Source organism: Ranitomeya imitator, chromosome 5, assembly GCF_032444005.1.
Source record: "Ranitomeya imitator isolate aRanImi1 chromosome 5, aRanImi1.pri, whole genome shotgun sequence".
Taxonomy (NCBI): domain Eukaryota; kingdom Metazoa; phylum Chordata; class Amphibia; order Anura; family Dendrobatidae; genus Ranitomeya; species Ranitomeya imitator.
The window spans coordinates 203,893,371-203,910,870 of NC_091286.1; the positions used below are offsets into that span (position 1 = coordinate 203,893,371).

Sequence of the window (17,500 nt, forward strand, 5' to 3'; positions counted from 1 at the left end):
GCAGGCACAGAATCACCACGTCCTCTCCCTGCTCCTCTCCCTGCTCCGCGCCCACGCCCACGTGCCTTACTCCCTGCCCTCTTCATCTTGGTTGACAGATAAAGATAAGCAGAAAAGTACTAAGGCCTTAGTGTGCTTATTCCTGTAATGCTCCTCCTAACAGGTGTAAGAAACACTAATGTTGTAAATTGTGGACTAAACTTTATTATTTTTCAAATGTGGCCTACACAAGTGTAAGTTGTGTTTGGTGAACTTAACCTTTTTTTTGGTGCAGATCGGGCTACAGAGCTAGTTTAAATCACACGGAGACCGTGCAGACAGCCGTAAACGGCGCTGCAAGGCCAAGAAACCCTCCTCTAGGTTATCCTATATAGTGTTTTTCCACTATTTAGCTGGATACAAGTGGAAAGACACTAATAGGAATTTTTTTTTTCAAATTTTAAACTGGCTGCACTATTTGAAAAAAAGGAAATTGTTTTTCAAGGTATGAGGCAGTAACGCACCCTGAGCTGAATCCAACCGGCTATGGCTGCACACAGACTACAGGGCGAGCTGGGCTCACACGGAGACCGTGCAGACAGCCGTAAACGGCGCTGCAAGGCCAAAAAACCCTCCTCTAGGTTATCCTATATAGTGTTTTTCCACTATTTAGCTGGATACGAGTGGAAAGACACTAATAGGAATTTTTTTTTTCAAATTTTAAACAGGCTGCACTATTTGAAAAAAAGGAAAATTTTTCTCAAGGTATGAGCCAGTAACGAACCCTGAGCTGAATCCAACCGGCTATGGCTGCACACAGACTACAGGGCGAGCTGGGCTCACACGGAGACCGTGCAGACAGCCGTAAACGGCGCTGCAAGGCCAAAAAACCCTCCTCTAGGTTATCCTATATAGTGTTTTTCCACTATTTAGCTGGATACGAGTGGAAAGACACTAATAGGAATTTTTTTTTTCAAATTTTAAACAGGCTGCACTATTTGAAAAAAAGGAAAATTTTTCTCAAGGTATGAGCCAGTAACGAACCCTGAGCTGAATCCAACCGGCTATGGCTGCACACAGACTACAGGGCGAGCTGGGCTCACACGGAGACCGTGCAGACAGCCGTAAACGGCGCTGCAAGGCCAAAAAACCCTCCTCTAGGTTATCCTATATAGTGTTTTTCCACTATTTAGCTGGATACGAGTGGAAAGACACTAATAGGAATTTTTTTTTTCAAATTTTAAACAGGCTGCACTATTTGAAAAAAAGGAAAATTTTTCTCAAGGTATGAGCCAGTAACGAACCCTGAGCTGAATCCAACCGGCTATGGCTGCACACAGACTACAGGGCGAGCTGGGCTCACACGGAGACCGTGCAGACAGCCGTAAACGGCGCTGCAAGGCCCAAAAACCCCCCTCTAGGTTATCCTATGTAGTGTTTTTCCACAATAGAGCTGGAGACTGGTGGAAAAACACTAATAGGAAATTTGAGAAAAAATGTGCAGCAGGCTGCACTAAGAGCAAAAAAGAACAACTGTGTGAGGCAGTGTGAACCCCCCCTGAGCTGAATACAACCGGGTATATGGCTGCACACAGACTACAGAGTGAGCTGCACACACACACACACAGAGACCTTGCAGAACGCTGTTAAAACAGCGCTGCAAGGCAAGAGCAAGGTGAACAGTGAAGAACACACAGCGTTTTGCTAAATTAGCCTTTGGAAAGGAAAATAAAGCAATTAGCTAGCTCAACTGGCCCTCAGTTAGAACACAGCGTCCTGTCCCTAACTGAAATCACAGCAGAGTGAGCGCAAAATGGCGGCAGCGCTTTTTTATAGTGCAGAGTGACATCATTTCAGCAGCCAATCCAAGCCTTGCCAGTACTTACATGCCCACCATGCTAAACAGGATGTGCCCACACTTTCATTCATTCCTCATTGGCTGCTGCGTTCAATTTGAATTCTGGGAACTTCCGATTCCGGTATCCGATACGCGGGAAGTATCGGAATTCAGTATCGGAATTCCGATACCGCAAATATCGGCCGATACCCGATACTTGCGGTATCGGAATGCTCAACACTACTCCTCAATCAATCGCCTCCAAGACTTCTCCAGAATATCACCCATCCTCTGGAATTCAGTGCCCCAACACATCACTACTTTTGGATCCTTCAAACGAAACCTGAAAACCCACCTCTTCAAGGAAGCTTACAGCCTGTAAAGACCACACGGCCACCTCAACACCATCGGAGCTACTGCAACCCTCGACCTACTGTCTCCTTCCCCATAATCCTGTAGAATGTAAGCCCGCAAGGGCAGGGTCCTCGCCCCTCTGTATCAGTCTGTCATTGTTAGTTTTGTTTACTGTAAGTGATATTTGTATTTTGATATAACCCCTTCTCATGTACAGCACCATGGACTTAATGGTGCTATATAAATAAATAATAATAATAATAATAAAGTAGTCTCCTGTGCCCCAGCATGGCTCCCGTCATTCTTGGCTAGTCCCAACTATTAAATGTCTATCCCTACTTACTACGGTACTTATTCTTGGGCAGACTATAACTTCATCAAATGACAATGCACATTACTAAACATGCAATGCAGTAAATGTGCAAAACAACTAAATGCATTTTTTCAGCACAGCATCTTCACTTCCTTACACTAGCTCAAACTTTTTTTGTATTTTCATTATCACATTCTATGAGTCATTACTTCTTTAGTTTTCTGCTGACATAGCTACATGTTGGCTTGTTTTTGTGGAATTAGTTGTAAGTTGCAAAGGAACCATTTTGTGATATATGCACCATTTTGGTGCATAGATACAGCTCTGGCAAAAATTTCAGAGACCACCACATCAAAACCCTGTCATGGGCAACCCAATCTCCAGACCTGGACCCATTAAAACCTCTGAAATGTAATCAAGAGGATGATGGATAGTCACAAGCCATCAAACAAAGAAGAACTGCTTACATTTTTGCGCCAGAAGCAGTGTGAAAGACTGGTGGAAAGCATGCCAAGACAAATGAAAGCTGTGATTAAATATCATGGTTATTCCACAAAATATTGATTTCTGAACTCTTCCTGAGTTAAAACATTAGTATGGTTGATTCCAAATGATTATGAACTTGTTTTCTTTTCATTATTTTAGGTCTGAAAGCACTGTTTGTTTTTTAATTTTGACCATTTCTCCTTTAGAAAAAAAAATACAAAAGTTATTGCTTGGAAATTTGGAGACGTTGTCAGAAGTTTATAGAATAAAAGAACAATTTACATTTTACTCAAAAATATAGCTATGAAGAAGAAAATCAGAGAAACTGATAATTTTGCTGTGGTCTCTTAATTTTTGCCAGAGCTGTATATATTCATATATATGTGTGCAAACTTGGTCAAGAACTACAGGAAACGTCTGACCTCTGTAATTGCACCAAATATTAAGTTCTGTCTTTCTAATGTGTCAAATACTTATTTTATGCAAAATATATATATATATATATATATATATATATATACACACACACACAGAAAGCACAAGCAAAAAAGCATTTTATCAAAAACATTTAACGTAAGAATCTGAATTACCGTATATACTCGAGTATAAGCCAAGATTTTCAGCCCAAATTTTTGGGCTGAAAGTGCCCCTCTCGGCTTATACTCGAGTCAAGGTGGGCGGCAGGGTCGGCGGGTGAGGGGGTGAGGGCGCTGAGGCATACTTACCTAGTCCTGGCGATCCTGGCGCTCCCCCTGCGGTCCCACGGTCTTCGGTGCTGCAGTTCTTCCCCTCATCAGCGGTCAAGTGGGACCGCTCATTAGAAAAATGAATAGGCGGCTCCACCTCCCATAGGGGTGGAGCCGCGTATTCATTTCTCTGATCAGCGGTGCCGGTGACCGCTGATAGAGAAAGAGGCTGCGGCACCGAAGACCGTGGGACGGCAGGGGGAGCCGGACGTCGGGACCAGGTAAGTATTTTATATTCACCTGTCCGCGTTCCAGCCGCCGGGCGTCGCTCCATCTTCCCGGCGCCTCCAACTTCCCGGCGTCTGCGCTCTGACTGTTCAGGTCAGAGGGCGCGATGACGCATATAGTGTGCGCGGCGCCCTCTGCCTGATCAGTCAGAGCAGAGACGCCGGGAAGATGAAGGCGCCGGGACCGGACGCTGGGAGCTGCAAGCAAGAAAGGTGAGTATGTGTTTTTTTTTTTTATTGCAGCAGCAGCGGCCATGGCACAGATTTATGTGGAGCATCTATGGGACAAAATGAACGGTGCAGAGCACTATATGGGGCACAGATATGGGACAATAATGAACGGTGCCGAGCACAGTATGGGGCACAGCTATGGGGCAGCATGAACGGCGTAGAGCATTGTATATGGGGCACAGCTATGGGACAAAATGAACGGTGCCGAGCACTATATGGGGCACAGATATGGGACAATAATAAACGGTGCAGAGCATATATGGGGCACAGATATGGGACAAAATGAACGGTGCAGAGCATATATGGGGCACAGATATGGGACAATAATGAACGGTGCAGAGCATATATGGGGCACAGATATGGGACAATAATGAACGGTGCCGAGCACAGTATGGGGCACAGCTATGGGGCAGTATGAACGGCGTAGAGCATTGTATATGGGGCACAGCTATGGGACAAAATGAACGGTGCCGAGCACTATATGGGGCACAGATATGGGACAATAATAAACGGTGCAGAGCATATATGGGGCACAGATATGGGACAAAATGAACGGTGCAGAGCATATATGGGGCACAGATATGGGACAAAATGAACGGTGCAGAGCATATATGGGGCACAGATATGGGACAATAATGAACGGTGCAGAGCATATATGGGGCACAGATATGGGGCAATAATGAACGGTGCAGAGCATATATGGGGCACAGATATGGGACAATAATGAACGGTGCCGAGCACAGTATGGGGCACAGCTATGGGACAGTATGAACGGTGCAGAGCACTGTATGGGGCACAGCTATGGGACAATAATGAACGGTGCAGAGCATATATGGGGCACAGATATGGGACAATAATGAACGGTGCAGAGCATATATGGGGCACAGATATGGGGACAATAATGAACGGTGCCGAGCACAGTATGGGGCACAGCTATGGGGCAGTATGAATGGTGCAGAGCACTGTATGGGGCACAGCTATGGGACAAAATGAACGGTGCCGAGCACTATATGGGGCACAGATATGGGACAATAATGAACGGTGCAGAGCATATATGGGGCACAGATATGGGGCAATAATGAACGGTGCAGAGCATATTTGGGGCACAGATATGGGGCAATAATGAACGGTGCAGCGCATGTATGGGGCACAGATATGGGACAATAATGAACGGTGCAGAGCACTATATGGGGCACAGATATGGGGCAATAATGAAAGGTGCAGAGCATATATGGGGCACAGATATGGGGCAATAATGAACGGTACAGAGCATATATGGGGCACAGATATGGGACAATAATGAACGGTGCAGAGCATATATGGGGCACAGATATGGGACAATATAATGAACGGTGCAGAGCATATATGGGGCACAGATATGGGGCAATAATGAACGGTGCAGAGCATATATGGGGCACAGATATGGGACAATAATGAACGGTGCAGAGCACTGTATGGGGCAGAGCTATGGGACAAAATGAACGGTGCAGAGCATTGTATATGGGGCACAGCTATGGGACAAAATGAACGGTGCAGAGCACTGTATGGGGCACAGCTATGGGGAAATATGAATGGTGCAGAGCACTATATGGCACAGCTATGGGGAAATAATGAGCTATTTTTATTTTTGAAATTCACCGGTAAATGCTGCATTTCCACCCTAGGCTTATACTCGAGTCAATAAGTTTTCCCAGTTTTTTGTGGCAAAATTAGGGGGGTCGGCTTATATTCGGGTCGGCTTATACTCGAGTATATACGGTAAATAATAGATTATCTTACATCCCCTTTACGATCCCTGATGACCTTATCTTGAGATATAAATTCGGCAAGGTGAATTGACATTGTATAGGGAAAGGGCGACTGAGCAATTACTTAAGATATAAAAATACATTTTTTATGTAATAAATATTATTCCCTATCCAATAAGGAGCTGAAGAGAACGTTAAAAGCAATAGTAGTTGACAGCAGATAACAACTTCAAAGCAGATATGACTTGTTTTATGAAACTTTAGTTTTGGTGTAACTGAAAAAATGTTTACCACAGGCAGGAATATCACAATAATCCCAGCTTACTGATCCAGGAGTTGTAACGAAGCACCAAGGGCCATTGATGTCTCCATCTGGGTTTCTGCAGTACTACATATGAGAAAGAGAAAAACAGAATACATTTTACCGTATTTTTCGCTTTATAAGACGCACCTGATTATAAGACGCACCCCCAAATTGGGCAAAGAAAAAGAGAAAAAAATATTTTTTTTATGCTAAATGGGGGTTTGTATTATAATGCCAGTGTCCGTCTTACAAATCATATGTCCCTCATCCTGGTATCTATATAACACCCATCCTTGAGCTGGCACATGCCCCCCCCTGTGCTGCACATGCCCCCCCTGGTCACTATATGCCACCCTGTGCTGTGCTGGCAGACACATGCCCCCCCTGGGTCACTATATTCCCCCCTGTACTGCTGGCAGGTGCATGCCCCCTGGTCACCATATGCCCCCCTGTGCTGCTGGCAGACACATGCCCCCCTGGGTCACTATATGCCCCCCTGTACTGCTGGCAGGCACATGACCCCCAGTCACAATATGCCCCCCTGTGCTGGCAGTAACATGTCCCCCTGTGCTGCTAGCAGGCACATGCCTCCCAGTCACAATATGCCCCCTGTGCTGGCAGGGACATGCCCCGCCGTGCTGCTGGCAGGCACATGCCCCCCAGTCACAATATGCCCCCCTCTGCTGGCAGGGACATGCCGCCCAGTCACAAAATGCCCCCCGTGCTGGCAGGGACATGCCCCCCAGTCACAATATGCTCCCCCTGTGCTTCTGGCAGGCACATGCCCCTCCAGTCACAATATGCTCCCCTATGCTGGCAGGGACATGCCCCCCTAGTCACAATATGCCCCCCCTGTGCTGGCAGGGACATGCCCCCCTGTGCTGCTGGCAGGCACATGATGAATTAACAAACACTTAACTCACCTTCCGATGATGGCTCCATGCTCACAGCTCCTCAGTTGCGCTTCCTGTTTCCCAGGCATCGGATCATGTGACCTGGGCACACAGTGATGTCATCACTGTGCTGTGCCGATCACATAATCGGATGTCAGCACAGAGTCAGACACAGGAAGAGCAACCGAGGAGCTGGGAGCATGGAGCCATCATCGGAAGGTGAGTTAAGTGTTTGTTATTTCATCATGTGCATGTCAGCAGCACAGGGGGGTATATAAGAGTGACAGGGGGCCATATCCATGATGGGAAGGGGGGAGATTCAGGCACATGAAATATTCGCTGCTCCCCTGTGAATCAACTCGCGCAGCTTCAGCACCGAGGTGATGGACAGCGGGTGCGGTGAATATTACATGAGGCTAATGAGCGGGAGCACCAGACCTCCTGCTGTGTCTGCAGCCGGCAGCCAGCCCACTCCAGCCCCCTGACACCACTCCAGAGCTGCCCCATCTCCTCTACAGCGCAGCTCAGCACACAGATTCGGATTAAAAGATGCACCCTCACTTTTCACCAAAATTTGGGGGAACAAAAGTGCGTCTTATAATCCGAACAACATGGTATATTTTAAAGTAATAAGGAAGTCCAGCTATATTATTTGGACACAGAGTGTGCAAGGTGAAAAGACCTGCTTGTGTGGATCTGTCTCTGCTAAAGGCTGAATGAAGGTCTGACATTTAAACTAGTGAGTCAGTGCTATATATGAAATGTTTATTTTCCGTTTTGGTTCTATTATACTTTTTGTACCCAAATAAACAATGAATCTCAAGGAAAAAACACACAAAACTAATAGCCAAATGCTAGCCACATATCACGTATCAATGCGATTTTATTTTTGATATTCTTTCAATGTTATAATTAGCCTACCCTTAAAATTATAGACTGTTCATGTCTTTGTCAGTGGGCAAACTTACAAAATCAGCAAGGGATTAAATACTTATTTCCCCCACTGTATATGTACAGTGAGTACGGAAAGTATTCAGACTCCTTTAAATGTTTCACTCTTTGGTTCATTGCAGGCCTTTGGTAAATTTAAAAAAGTTCATTTTTTCTCATTAATGTTCACTCTGCACCCCATCTTGGCTGAAAAAAACAGAAATGTAGAAATTTTTGCATATTTTTTAAAAAAGAAACACTGAAATATCACATGGTCATAAGTATTCAGATCCTTTGCTCAGACATTCATATTTAAGTCACATGCTGTCCATTTCCTTATGACCCTCCTTGAGATGGTTCTACTCCTCCATTTGAGTCCAGCTGTGTTTAATTAAACTGATAGGACTTGATTTGGGAAAGCACACACCTGTCTATATAAGACCTCACTGCTCACAGTGCATGTCAGACCAAATGAGAATCATGAGGTCAAAGGAACTGGCTAAGGAGCTCAGAGACAGAATTGTGGCAAGGCACAGATCTGGCCAAAGTTACAAAAGAATTTCTGCAGTACTCAAGGTTCCTAAGAGCACAGTGACCTCTATAATCCTTAAATGGAAGAAGTTTGGGACCACCAGAAGTCGTCGTAGACTTGGTCATCCAGCCAAGCTGAGCAATCGTGGGAGAAAAGCCTTGATGAGAGGGGTAAAGAAGAACCTCTAGATCACTGTGGCTGAGCTCCAGGGATACAGTAGGGATATGGGAGAAAGTTCCACAAAGTCAACTATCACTGCAGCCCTCCACCAGTCGGGCCTTTATGGCAGAGTGGCTTGATGGAAGCCTCTCCTCAGTGCAAGACATATGAAAGCCCGAGTTTGCTAAAAAAAACACATGAAGGACTCCCAGACTATGAGAAATAAGATTCTCTGGTATGATGAAAAGAAGATAGACATTTTTGGCGATACTTCTAAGCGGTATATGTGTAGAAAACCAGGCACTGCTCATCACCTGCTCAATATAATTCCAACAGTGAAACATGGTGGTGGCAGCATCATGCAATGGGAGTGTTTTTCAGCTGCAGGGACAGGACGACTGGTTGGTATTGAAGGAAACATGAATGCGGCCAAATACAGAGATAACCCGGATGAAAGCCTTTCCCAAAGTGCTCTGGACCTCAGACTTGGCCAAAAGTTCACCTTCCAACAAGACAATGACCCTAAGCACACAGCTAAAATAACAAAGGAGTGGCTTCAGAACAACTCTGTGAAAATTCTTGACTGGCCCAACCAGGGACCTGACCTAAACCCAATTGAACATCTATGGAGAGACCTGAAAATGGCTGTCCACCAACGTTCGCCATTCAACCTGACGGAATTGGAGAGCATCTGCAAGGAAGAATGGCAGAGGATCCCCAAATCCAGGTGTGAAAAACTTGTTGCATAATTCCCAAGAAGATTCATGGCGGTACTAGCTCAATAGGGTGCTTCTACTCAATACTGAGTAAAGGGTCTGAATTCTTATGACCATGTGACATATCAGTTTCTCTTTTTTAATAAATTTGCAAATTAATGATAAAAAATTGAACTTTTTTGAATTTGCCAAAAAACTGCAAGGAAACAAAGAGTGAAAAATGTAAAGAGCTCTGAATATTTTCCATACCTACTGTATATAGGAATATAGTAATAAGGTACAGATAAAGACTGAATAAAGCAAATTGAAAGAAAAATCAATGGACAGATCATTTAAGTAGATGAATTAATATAAGAAACTTGGGAAATACACCATACATTCATACAGTTATATGCAATCTACACAATTCTCAGTGTATCTTACATTATTATCCAAGCCAGAGTTTGGGTGGGTTTCTGGAGTAAAGCTTGAATGTGTATGTGGTGTCTGTGAATTCCATGCTTGGCAGGTATGTCCTTTCACGGTTACAGATTTTTTGCCACGGTAGTCTTGACCTTTACCAATCATACAGTCTGGAAGACATGCATACAAAGAATTATTTTTTGAAGCGTCGTCAGAGATTTGCCATCATTTAGAAAATATTAAAGGGCTGTACACTACCTGACAACCCCTTCTTAATAGTTCCATTCTGAAGTTCAGAACTAAAAAAAATACATACTTAGCTCATGGAGAAGTGATGCTCCTTCAATCTCCATAATATGTCTCCTTATGACTGCAATCAATCTGCGTTAGCTGATCAGCTGGAGCTTTCACTACTTCATCAGAGCTTACTTCCACTGGGAAACACAGCTCAGAGATCAGAGCTAGTCTGGGAGGTCAGTATGTAGATGTTTTTATTTTGTGCTTCAGACAATATTGGACAACCGCTTTAACTATCTTGATATAGACTGAAAAAATGATTTTGCTTTTCCAGACGAGAGAAGACCATAAAAAGGTGATTTTACTTTTTTGCGCTTTTGATTTTTCCTCCCCTTCGACAAAAAGCCATGACTTTTTTATTTTTCTGTCAACATAGCTGAATAGGGGATATAGACAAAAAACATATATTGAACACAGTAGAAAATGTATTAATAATCCCAACAAAGCAAACAAAAATTATTTAAAAACGTAGCCATGAGTGTATGAAAGGAGCCAAAATAGATGTCAGTGGCACCACCTTGGGAAAACAAGCAAGGCAGGTACAAGTACAACTAAATGGCAAGGAATGGCGATGTTATACTAAGTGTCTGTGACATAGACAAATAAATGCATCCTGAAACAATTGGTAATCCATATCAATGGCAATACATACGGTAATTACAGTCATATGACATGAGGATGAAGGTTTCAGGATTAGTTCCACTCCCCTTAAGGAAGGCACGCTGCCGAAACGTGCGTAGGGGAAGTGGTACCACCATCTGGGTTTAGGTAAGGCAACTTTTCACTATCATTTAAGGTTTTTTCAATCCTTTTTCTGGCAGCTTGGCGTTTTTTGCACTAACTAATCCTGAAACCTTCATCCTCATGTCAAATGACTGTAATTATGTATTGCCATTGATATGGATTACCAATTGTTTCAGGATTAGTGTTGAGCATTCCGATACCGCAAGTATCGGGTATCGGCCGATATTTGCGGTATCGGAATTCCGATACTGAATTCCGATACTTCCCGCGTATCGGATACCGGAATCGGAAGTTCCCAGAATTCAAATTGAACGCAGCAGCCAATGAGGAATGAATGAAAGTGTGGGCACATCCTGTTTAGCATGGTGGGCATGTAAGTACTGGCAAGGCTGGGATTGGCTGCTGAAATGATGTCACTCTGCACTATAAAAAAGCGCTGCCGCCATTTTGCGCTCACTCTGCTGTGATTTCAGTTAGGGACAGGACGCTGTGTTCTAACTGAGGGCCAGTCGAGCTAGCTAATTGCTTTATTTTCCTTTCCAAAGGCTAATTTAGCAAAACGCTGTGTGTTCTTCACTGTTCACCTTGCTCTTGCCTTGCAGCGCTGTTTTAACAGCGTTCTGCAAGGTCTCTGTGTGTGTGTGTGTGTGCAGCTCACTCTGTAGTCTGTGTGCAGCCATATACCCGGTTGTATTCAGCTCAGGGGGGGTTCACACTGCCTCACACAGTTGTTCTTTTTTGCTCTTAGTGCAGCCTGCTGCACATTTTTTCTCAAATTTCCTATTAGTGTTTTTCCACCAGTCTCCAGCTCTATTGTGGAAAAACACTACATAGGATAACCTAGAGGGGGGTTTTTGGGCCTTGCAGCGCCGTTTACGGCTGTCTGCACGGTCTCCGTGTGAGCCCAGCTCGCCCTGTAGTCTGTGTGCAGCCATAGCCGGTTGGATTCAGCTCAGGGTTCGTTACTGGCTCATACCTTGAGAAAAATTTTCCTTTTTTTCAAATAGTGCAGCCTGTTTAAAATTTGAAAAAAAAAATTCCTATTAGTGTCTTTCCACTCGTATCCAGCTAAATAGTGGAAAAACACTATATAGGATAACCTAGAGGAGGGTTTTTTGGCCTTGCAGCGCCGTTTACGGCTGTCTGCACGGTCTCCGTGTGAGCCCAGCTCGCCCTGTAGTCTGTGTGCAGCCATAGCCGGTTGGATTCAGCTCAGGGTTCGTTACTGGCTCATACCTTGAGAAAAATTTTCCTTTTTTTCAAATAGTGCAGCCTGTTTAAAATTTGAAAAAAAAAAAAATTCCTATTAGTGTCTTTCCACCAGTCTCCAGCTCAATTGTGGAAAAACACTACATAGGATAACCTAGAGGTTTTTTTGGGGGCCTTGCAGCGCCGTTTACGGCTGTCTGCACGGTCTCTGTGTGAGCGCAGCTCGCCCTGTAGTCTGTGTGCAGCCATAGCCGGTTGGATTCAGCTCAGGGTGCGTTACTGCCTCATACCTTGAAAAACAATTTCCTTTTTTTCAAATAGTGCAGCCAGTTTAAAATTTGAAGAAAAAAAATTCCTATTAGTGTCTTTCCACTTGTATCCAGCTAAATAGTGGAAAAACACTATATAGGATAACCTAGAGGAGGGTTTCTTGGCCTTGCAGCGCCGTTTACGGCTGTCTGCACGGTCTCCGTGTGATTTAAACTAGCTCTGTAGCCCGATCTGCACCAAAAAAAAGGTTAAGTTCACCAAACACAACTTACACTTGTGTAGGCCACATTTGAAAAATAATAAAGTTTAGTCCACAATTTACAACATTAGTGTTTCTTACACCTGTTAGGAGGAGCATTACAGGAATAAGCACACTAAGGCCTTAGTACTTTTCTGCTTATCTTTATCTGTCAACCAAGATGAAGAGGGCAGGGAGTAAGGCACGTGGGCGTGGGCGCGGAGCAGGGAGAGGAGCAGGGAGAGGACGTGGTGATTCTGTGCCTGCTGCGGGCGCCGGTGACTCGTCGTCACTCAGTTTCAGCAGGGAACAGTCCTTCATGCGCAGCTTTGTCGGAGAGCGCCGTGCACCGCTGCTGCGTGAAGACCAAATTGAAGCCGTTGTCGGGTGGATGGCAGCTAACGCCTCGGCATCGACTTCAGTTAGTGCCACATCCTCTCAGGCACAGAGCACTGGAGAGCAGCCATCTGTCTCTTCACCACCTGCCAAATTGGCCAGGCAGTCAGAGAGCCCAGGACAGGAGCCGTCTCTACTTCTGTTCTCTGAATCTCTTGGCTTGGAAACAGGGGGCCAGCCAAGCAGCATTGGAGAAATGGAAGAAGAGGCAGTGTGCAGTGATGCCCAACACCTTTTTCTCTCTGACTCTGAAGAGGCAGGTGGGCCAGTGCCTCCGGTGACCACAGCGCAGTACGCATCTGATGATGAAACTCAGGTGCCGCTTTCTCGTGCGTACTGTGCTGCTGAGACTACCCAGGAGGAGCAGTTGGTGGCAGAGGGTAGTGGAGATGATGAGGTCCTTGACCCATCGTGGCGTGAGGAACAGGAAGGTGGTGGGAGCAGCTCAGAGGAAGAGCTTCCTCTTACGGGCCAAAGAGGGAGAGGGAGGGGGAAGACTGCGGAGCCTGTAGCCTCCACTTTGGCACCCGTTAGGAGCCTGTCTCTTTCCAAAGCCAAAAAGGGCGCTCCCAAGACTTGCAGTGCCTGGTCCTTTTTTGACACAGTTGCAGATGACATTTGTTTTGTCAAATGCAAGCTGTGTCATCATAAAGTAAAAAGAGGGAAAAATGTCAGCAACCTCAATACCACAAATATGTGGAAACATGTGCGGACCAGGCACGCGGTGGAGTTACAGAAACACACTGAAGATGTAGGCCAACCAACAGCGGCAGCTACCACCTCTTCAGCTCGTGTTGCCTCTTCCTCCAGCTCACGCACAGCTGGTTTGGCTTCCTCCCAGAGACCTTGTGTAATTCCACCCACAGCACCACCTTCCCAGTCATCCTCACACTCCCAGTCTACTCTACAGCCATCGGTAGTACAGGCATGGGAGAAAAGGCGGGCATTCTCGGCCAACCACCCCCGAGCACAGGCTCTGAATGCAGGCATTGCCAAACTGTTGTCCCTGGAAATGCTCTCGTTCAGGCTGGTGGAGACTGACAGCTTCCGTGACTTGATGGCATTGGCAGTCCCACAGTACAAGGTGCCCAGCCGCTTTTACTTCAGCAGGCAGGCTGTCCCTGCCCTGCACAGGCATGTTGAGGCAAACATAAAACATGCGCTACTGAACGCCGTCAGTAGCAAGGTCCACCTCACCACCGATGCGTGGACCAGTCAGCATGGACAGGGGCGATATGTTTCCCTCACTGCCCATTGGGTTAATGTTGTTGAGCCAGGTACAGATCGTGCGAGTGGCGCAGGACGTGTCCTGCCCACTCCAAGGATTGCAGGAATCCAGTCTGTACGCATCGACTCCTCCTCTTACACCAGTTCCTCTGATTCCTCTCTGCAGGATCCGTCACAGTCCACCCCCACATGGACCCGTGAACGTTTACCTATGACCGACATGAGCACAGCCGTGGCCAAACGTCAGCAGGCCGTCTTGAAACTAGTTTCATTGGGGCATCGAAGCCACACAGCGCAGGAGCTCTGGAATGCCATAAAGCAGGAGAGCGATGTGTGGTTACTGCCAGCGAATCTCCAGCCAGGCATGGTAGTGTGTGACAATGGCCGAAATCTGGTGGCAGCTTTGGCCCTTGGCAACCTCACTCACATCCCATGTCTGGCACATGTGCTCAATTTGGTTGTGCAGAGTTTTCTGAGGGACTATCCGGATCTTGATGCCCTGCTGCACAAGGTCCGCCTAGAGTGTGCTCACTTGCGGCGTTCCAGCTTGGCCAGATCCCGCATTGCTGCTCTGCAGCGCCGATTCCGCCTTCCGGAACACCGCATCATATGTGACCTACCTACCCGGTGGAATTCCACGTTACATATGTTGGAGCGGTTGTGTGAGCAGCAGCAAGCAGTTATGGAGTACCAGCTGCATCAGGCGCAAAGAAGTCGCAGTCAGCGCCGATCAGACTTCACAACCACAGAGTGGGCCACTATGAAGGACGTCTGCCAGGTTTTGCGTCCTTTTGATTATTCCACGCGGATGGCAAGTGCAGATGATGCACTAGTCAGCATGACTGTCCCCCTTATCTGCCTGCTTCAGCAAACTTTGCAAGGGTTAAGGGATGATGTGGTGGAAGAGGTGGAGGATGAGGAGTCACCTTTTCCATCAGCTTCTGGAGAGTCAGCGCCACGTGGTTCCTCACAAAGGGGTACGCAGGGGCCAATTTGTGAGGAGGATGAGGAGGAGTCAATGGAGGAGGAAGAGCTCCGTCCAGAGGAGGGAGCGACACAATTGTCCAGTGGTCAGTGTGTACAGCGAGGGTGGGGTGATGACGAGCGGGCAGAGATCATGTCTCAAGCAGGGGACAGCGTTTCTGGGCCGGTTGGCACTCTGCAGCACATGGTGGATTTCATGCTGCAGTGCCTGAGAAACGACCGCCGCATCGACCACATTCTCAACATGCCTGATTATTGGGTGTTCACCCTCCTCGATCCTCGCTACCGGGACAACGTCCAAAACCTCATCCCTGCGTTGACCCGGGAGCGTAAATTGCGGGAGTACCACGACACACTGGTGAATTCCATCATCTTCTCCTGTCCAACTGAGAGGAGTGCTGCTAGTGCTTTACAAAGCAGCTCAGTGCGTCGAGGCAGTGGGGGAGGCTCTGCCCAAAGAGGGAGCAGAAGCAGTGCCTCTGCCCAAGGCAAGCCCAGTATGGCACAACTCTGGCACACTTTTGTGTGCCCGCCCCAAATGTCTACACCATCACCGGCGGCTCCAGTCAGCAGGAGGCAACGGTTCCGTCAGATGGTGACAGACTACATGGCTTGCCCTCTTACTGTACTCCCAGACGGCTCTTCCCCGTTCAAGTTTTGGGTCTCTAAGCTGGATACATGGCCAGAGCTAAGCCAGTATGCATTGGAGGTGCTGGCTTGCCCTGCGGCTAGTGTCTTATCGGAACGTGTCTTTAGTGCCGCAGGTGGTGTACTAACAGACCGTCGCATGCGACTATCCTCCGATAACGTTGACCGGCTTACTTTCCTGAAAATGAACCAGGCCTGGATCTCGCAGGAATTTGCCACTCCTCTGCCTGATTAAGTAATTGGGTGTCATCCAGGTCTCCTGCTGTGTTCATCTTTCTACCACCTGAACTGCTATTCCTGGGCTCCAACACCGCCAGTTGCGGCTCAGAAGTGCAGGCTGCACAGTAAAAACATACGACCCAGTGTTATTGGGTTTCAGTAACGTCAGCTGATCCCCAGCTGTGTAGCCGGCAATGTGTCCTGCGACCGCCACGCTGGCACAACAACCTAAATGTAAGGGAACCTGTCCCCCCCCCCCCCCGTCGTTTGTTACTGAAAGAGCCATCTTGTGCAGCAGTAATGCTGCACAAGGAAAAGGTAGCTCTTTTTTTTTAGCTCTTTGCACACGCAGAACTTAACACTTATAAAATGTGTTCACTGATACCGTTATACCGTCCCGGAGCTGGGACTTTCCTTCGTAATGTGACGCAGCACAGCCGTCATTCCTACCCCCTTGGTGCCATGCGCTGCCTCCTCAGCGTTGTTTTAAGCTGTCACGGAGCCTGCGCTGTTCTGTTATCCCTTGGGCATGCCCTATTTGCGCTGCCTGTCTTCTGACATAATTTGGTGTCAGGCTGGCTGCGCCTGTGCGGCCGCGGTGCCCGAGATCCCGCCTCGCAGTGTCTTCTGATTGAGTCACACTGCGGGCCTGGGATCCATGGGCATGCGCAGTGCATATCTTCCCCTCGGGCTCTCGCTCATTTCCCTCCGCCTTCTTTCTGCGCCGTCAGCTGATCCCTAGCATGCCACGGCCGTGACACCGCACAGTCTGAAGAAGAGGGAAGGAGGGGAGTGAGAGTCGAGGTTATGCACTGTGCATGCCCATGGTTCCAAGGCCCGCAGTGGGATTACGTTAGATGAGACTGCGAGGTGGGATCTGGAGCAGCGTGGACGCACAGGCACTGACAGCCTGACACCAAATTATGTCAGAAGACAGGCAGCGCTAATTGGGCATGGCCAAGGGCTAACAGAACAGCGCAGGCTCCGTGGCAGCTTAAAACAACGCTGAGGAGGCAGCGCACGGCATCAAGGGGATAGGAATGACAGCTGTGCTGTGTCCCATTACGAAGGAAATTCGCACCTCCGGAACGGTTTAACGGTATAAAGGGACACATTTTTAGTGTTTACTTCGGTGTTTGCAAGGAGCATAATTAAAAGAGCAACCTTTTCCTTTTGCATCCTTAGTGCTGCACAACATGGCTCTTTCAGCTACAAACGTCTTGGGGGGGGGGGTTAAAGGTTTCCTTTCAACTTGCTCCAATCAGGCTTCGGCCTACACTCTGTTCCTCTGCTCCTCCTGCTGTCCCTGGGCTCTAACACCGCCAGTTGGTGCCTGGAAGTGCTGTGTGCACAGTCAACAGTCGCTCCTCTGTTATTGGGGTTCAGTAACGTCAGCTGATCCCCAGCTGTG

The 17,500-nt window shown here is 47.1% G+C and overlaps 1 protein-coding gene across 2 annotated transcripts in view; it reads right to left on the reverse strand.

The window, feature by feature from the left end:
* PLG (plasminogen) overlaps positions 1 to 17,500 on the reverse strand; it is a 218,913-nt gene that overhangs the window by 32,559 nt on the left and 168,854 nt on the right. The window contains exons 12-13 of one of the 2 annotated variants that reach the window (XM_069769519.1): positions 9,879 to 10,027; positions 6,213 to 6,309 (exon numbers count right to left, since the gene is read on the reverse strand). The exons of the other annotated variant lie outside the window; for it this stretch is intronic. Of the exons in view, the coding sequence (XP_069625620.1) occupies positions 6,213 to 6,309; positions 9,879 to 10,027 (246 nt within the window). The remainder of the gene's footprint in view (positions 1 to 6,212; positions 6,310 to 9,878; positions 10,028 to 17,500) is intronic. 2 annotated transcript variants of the gene reach the window in all.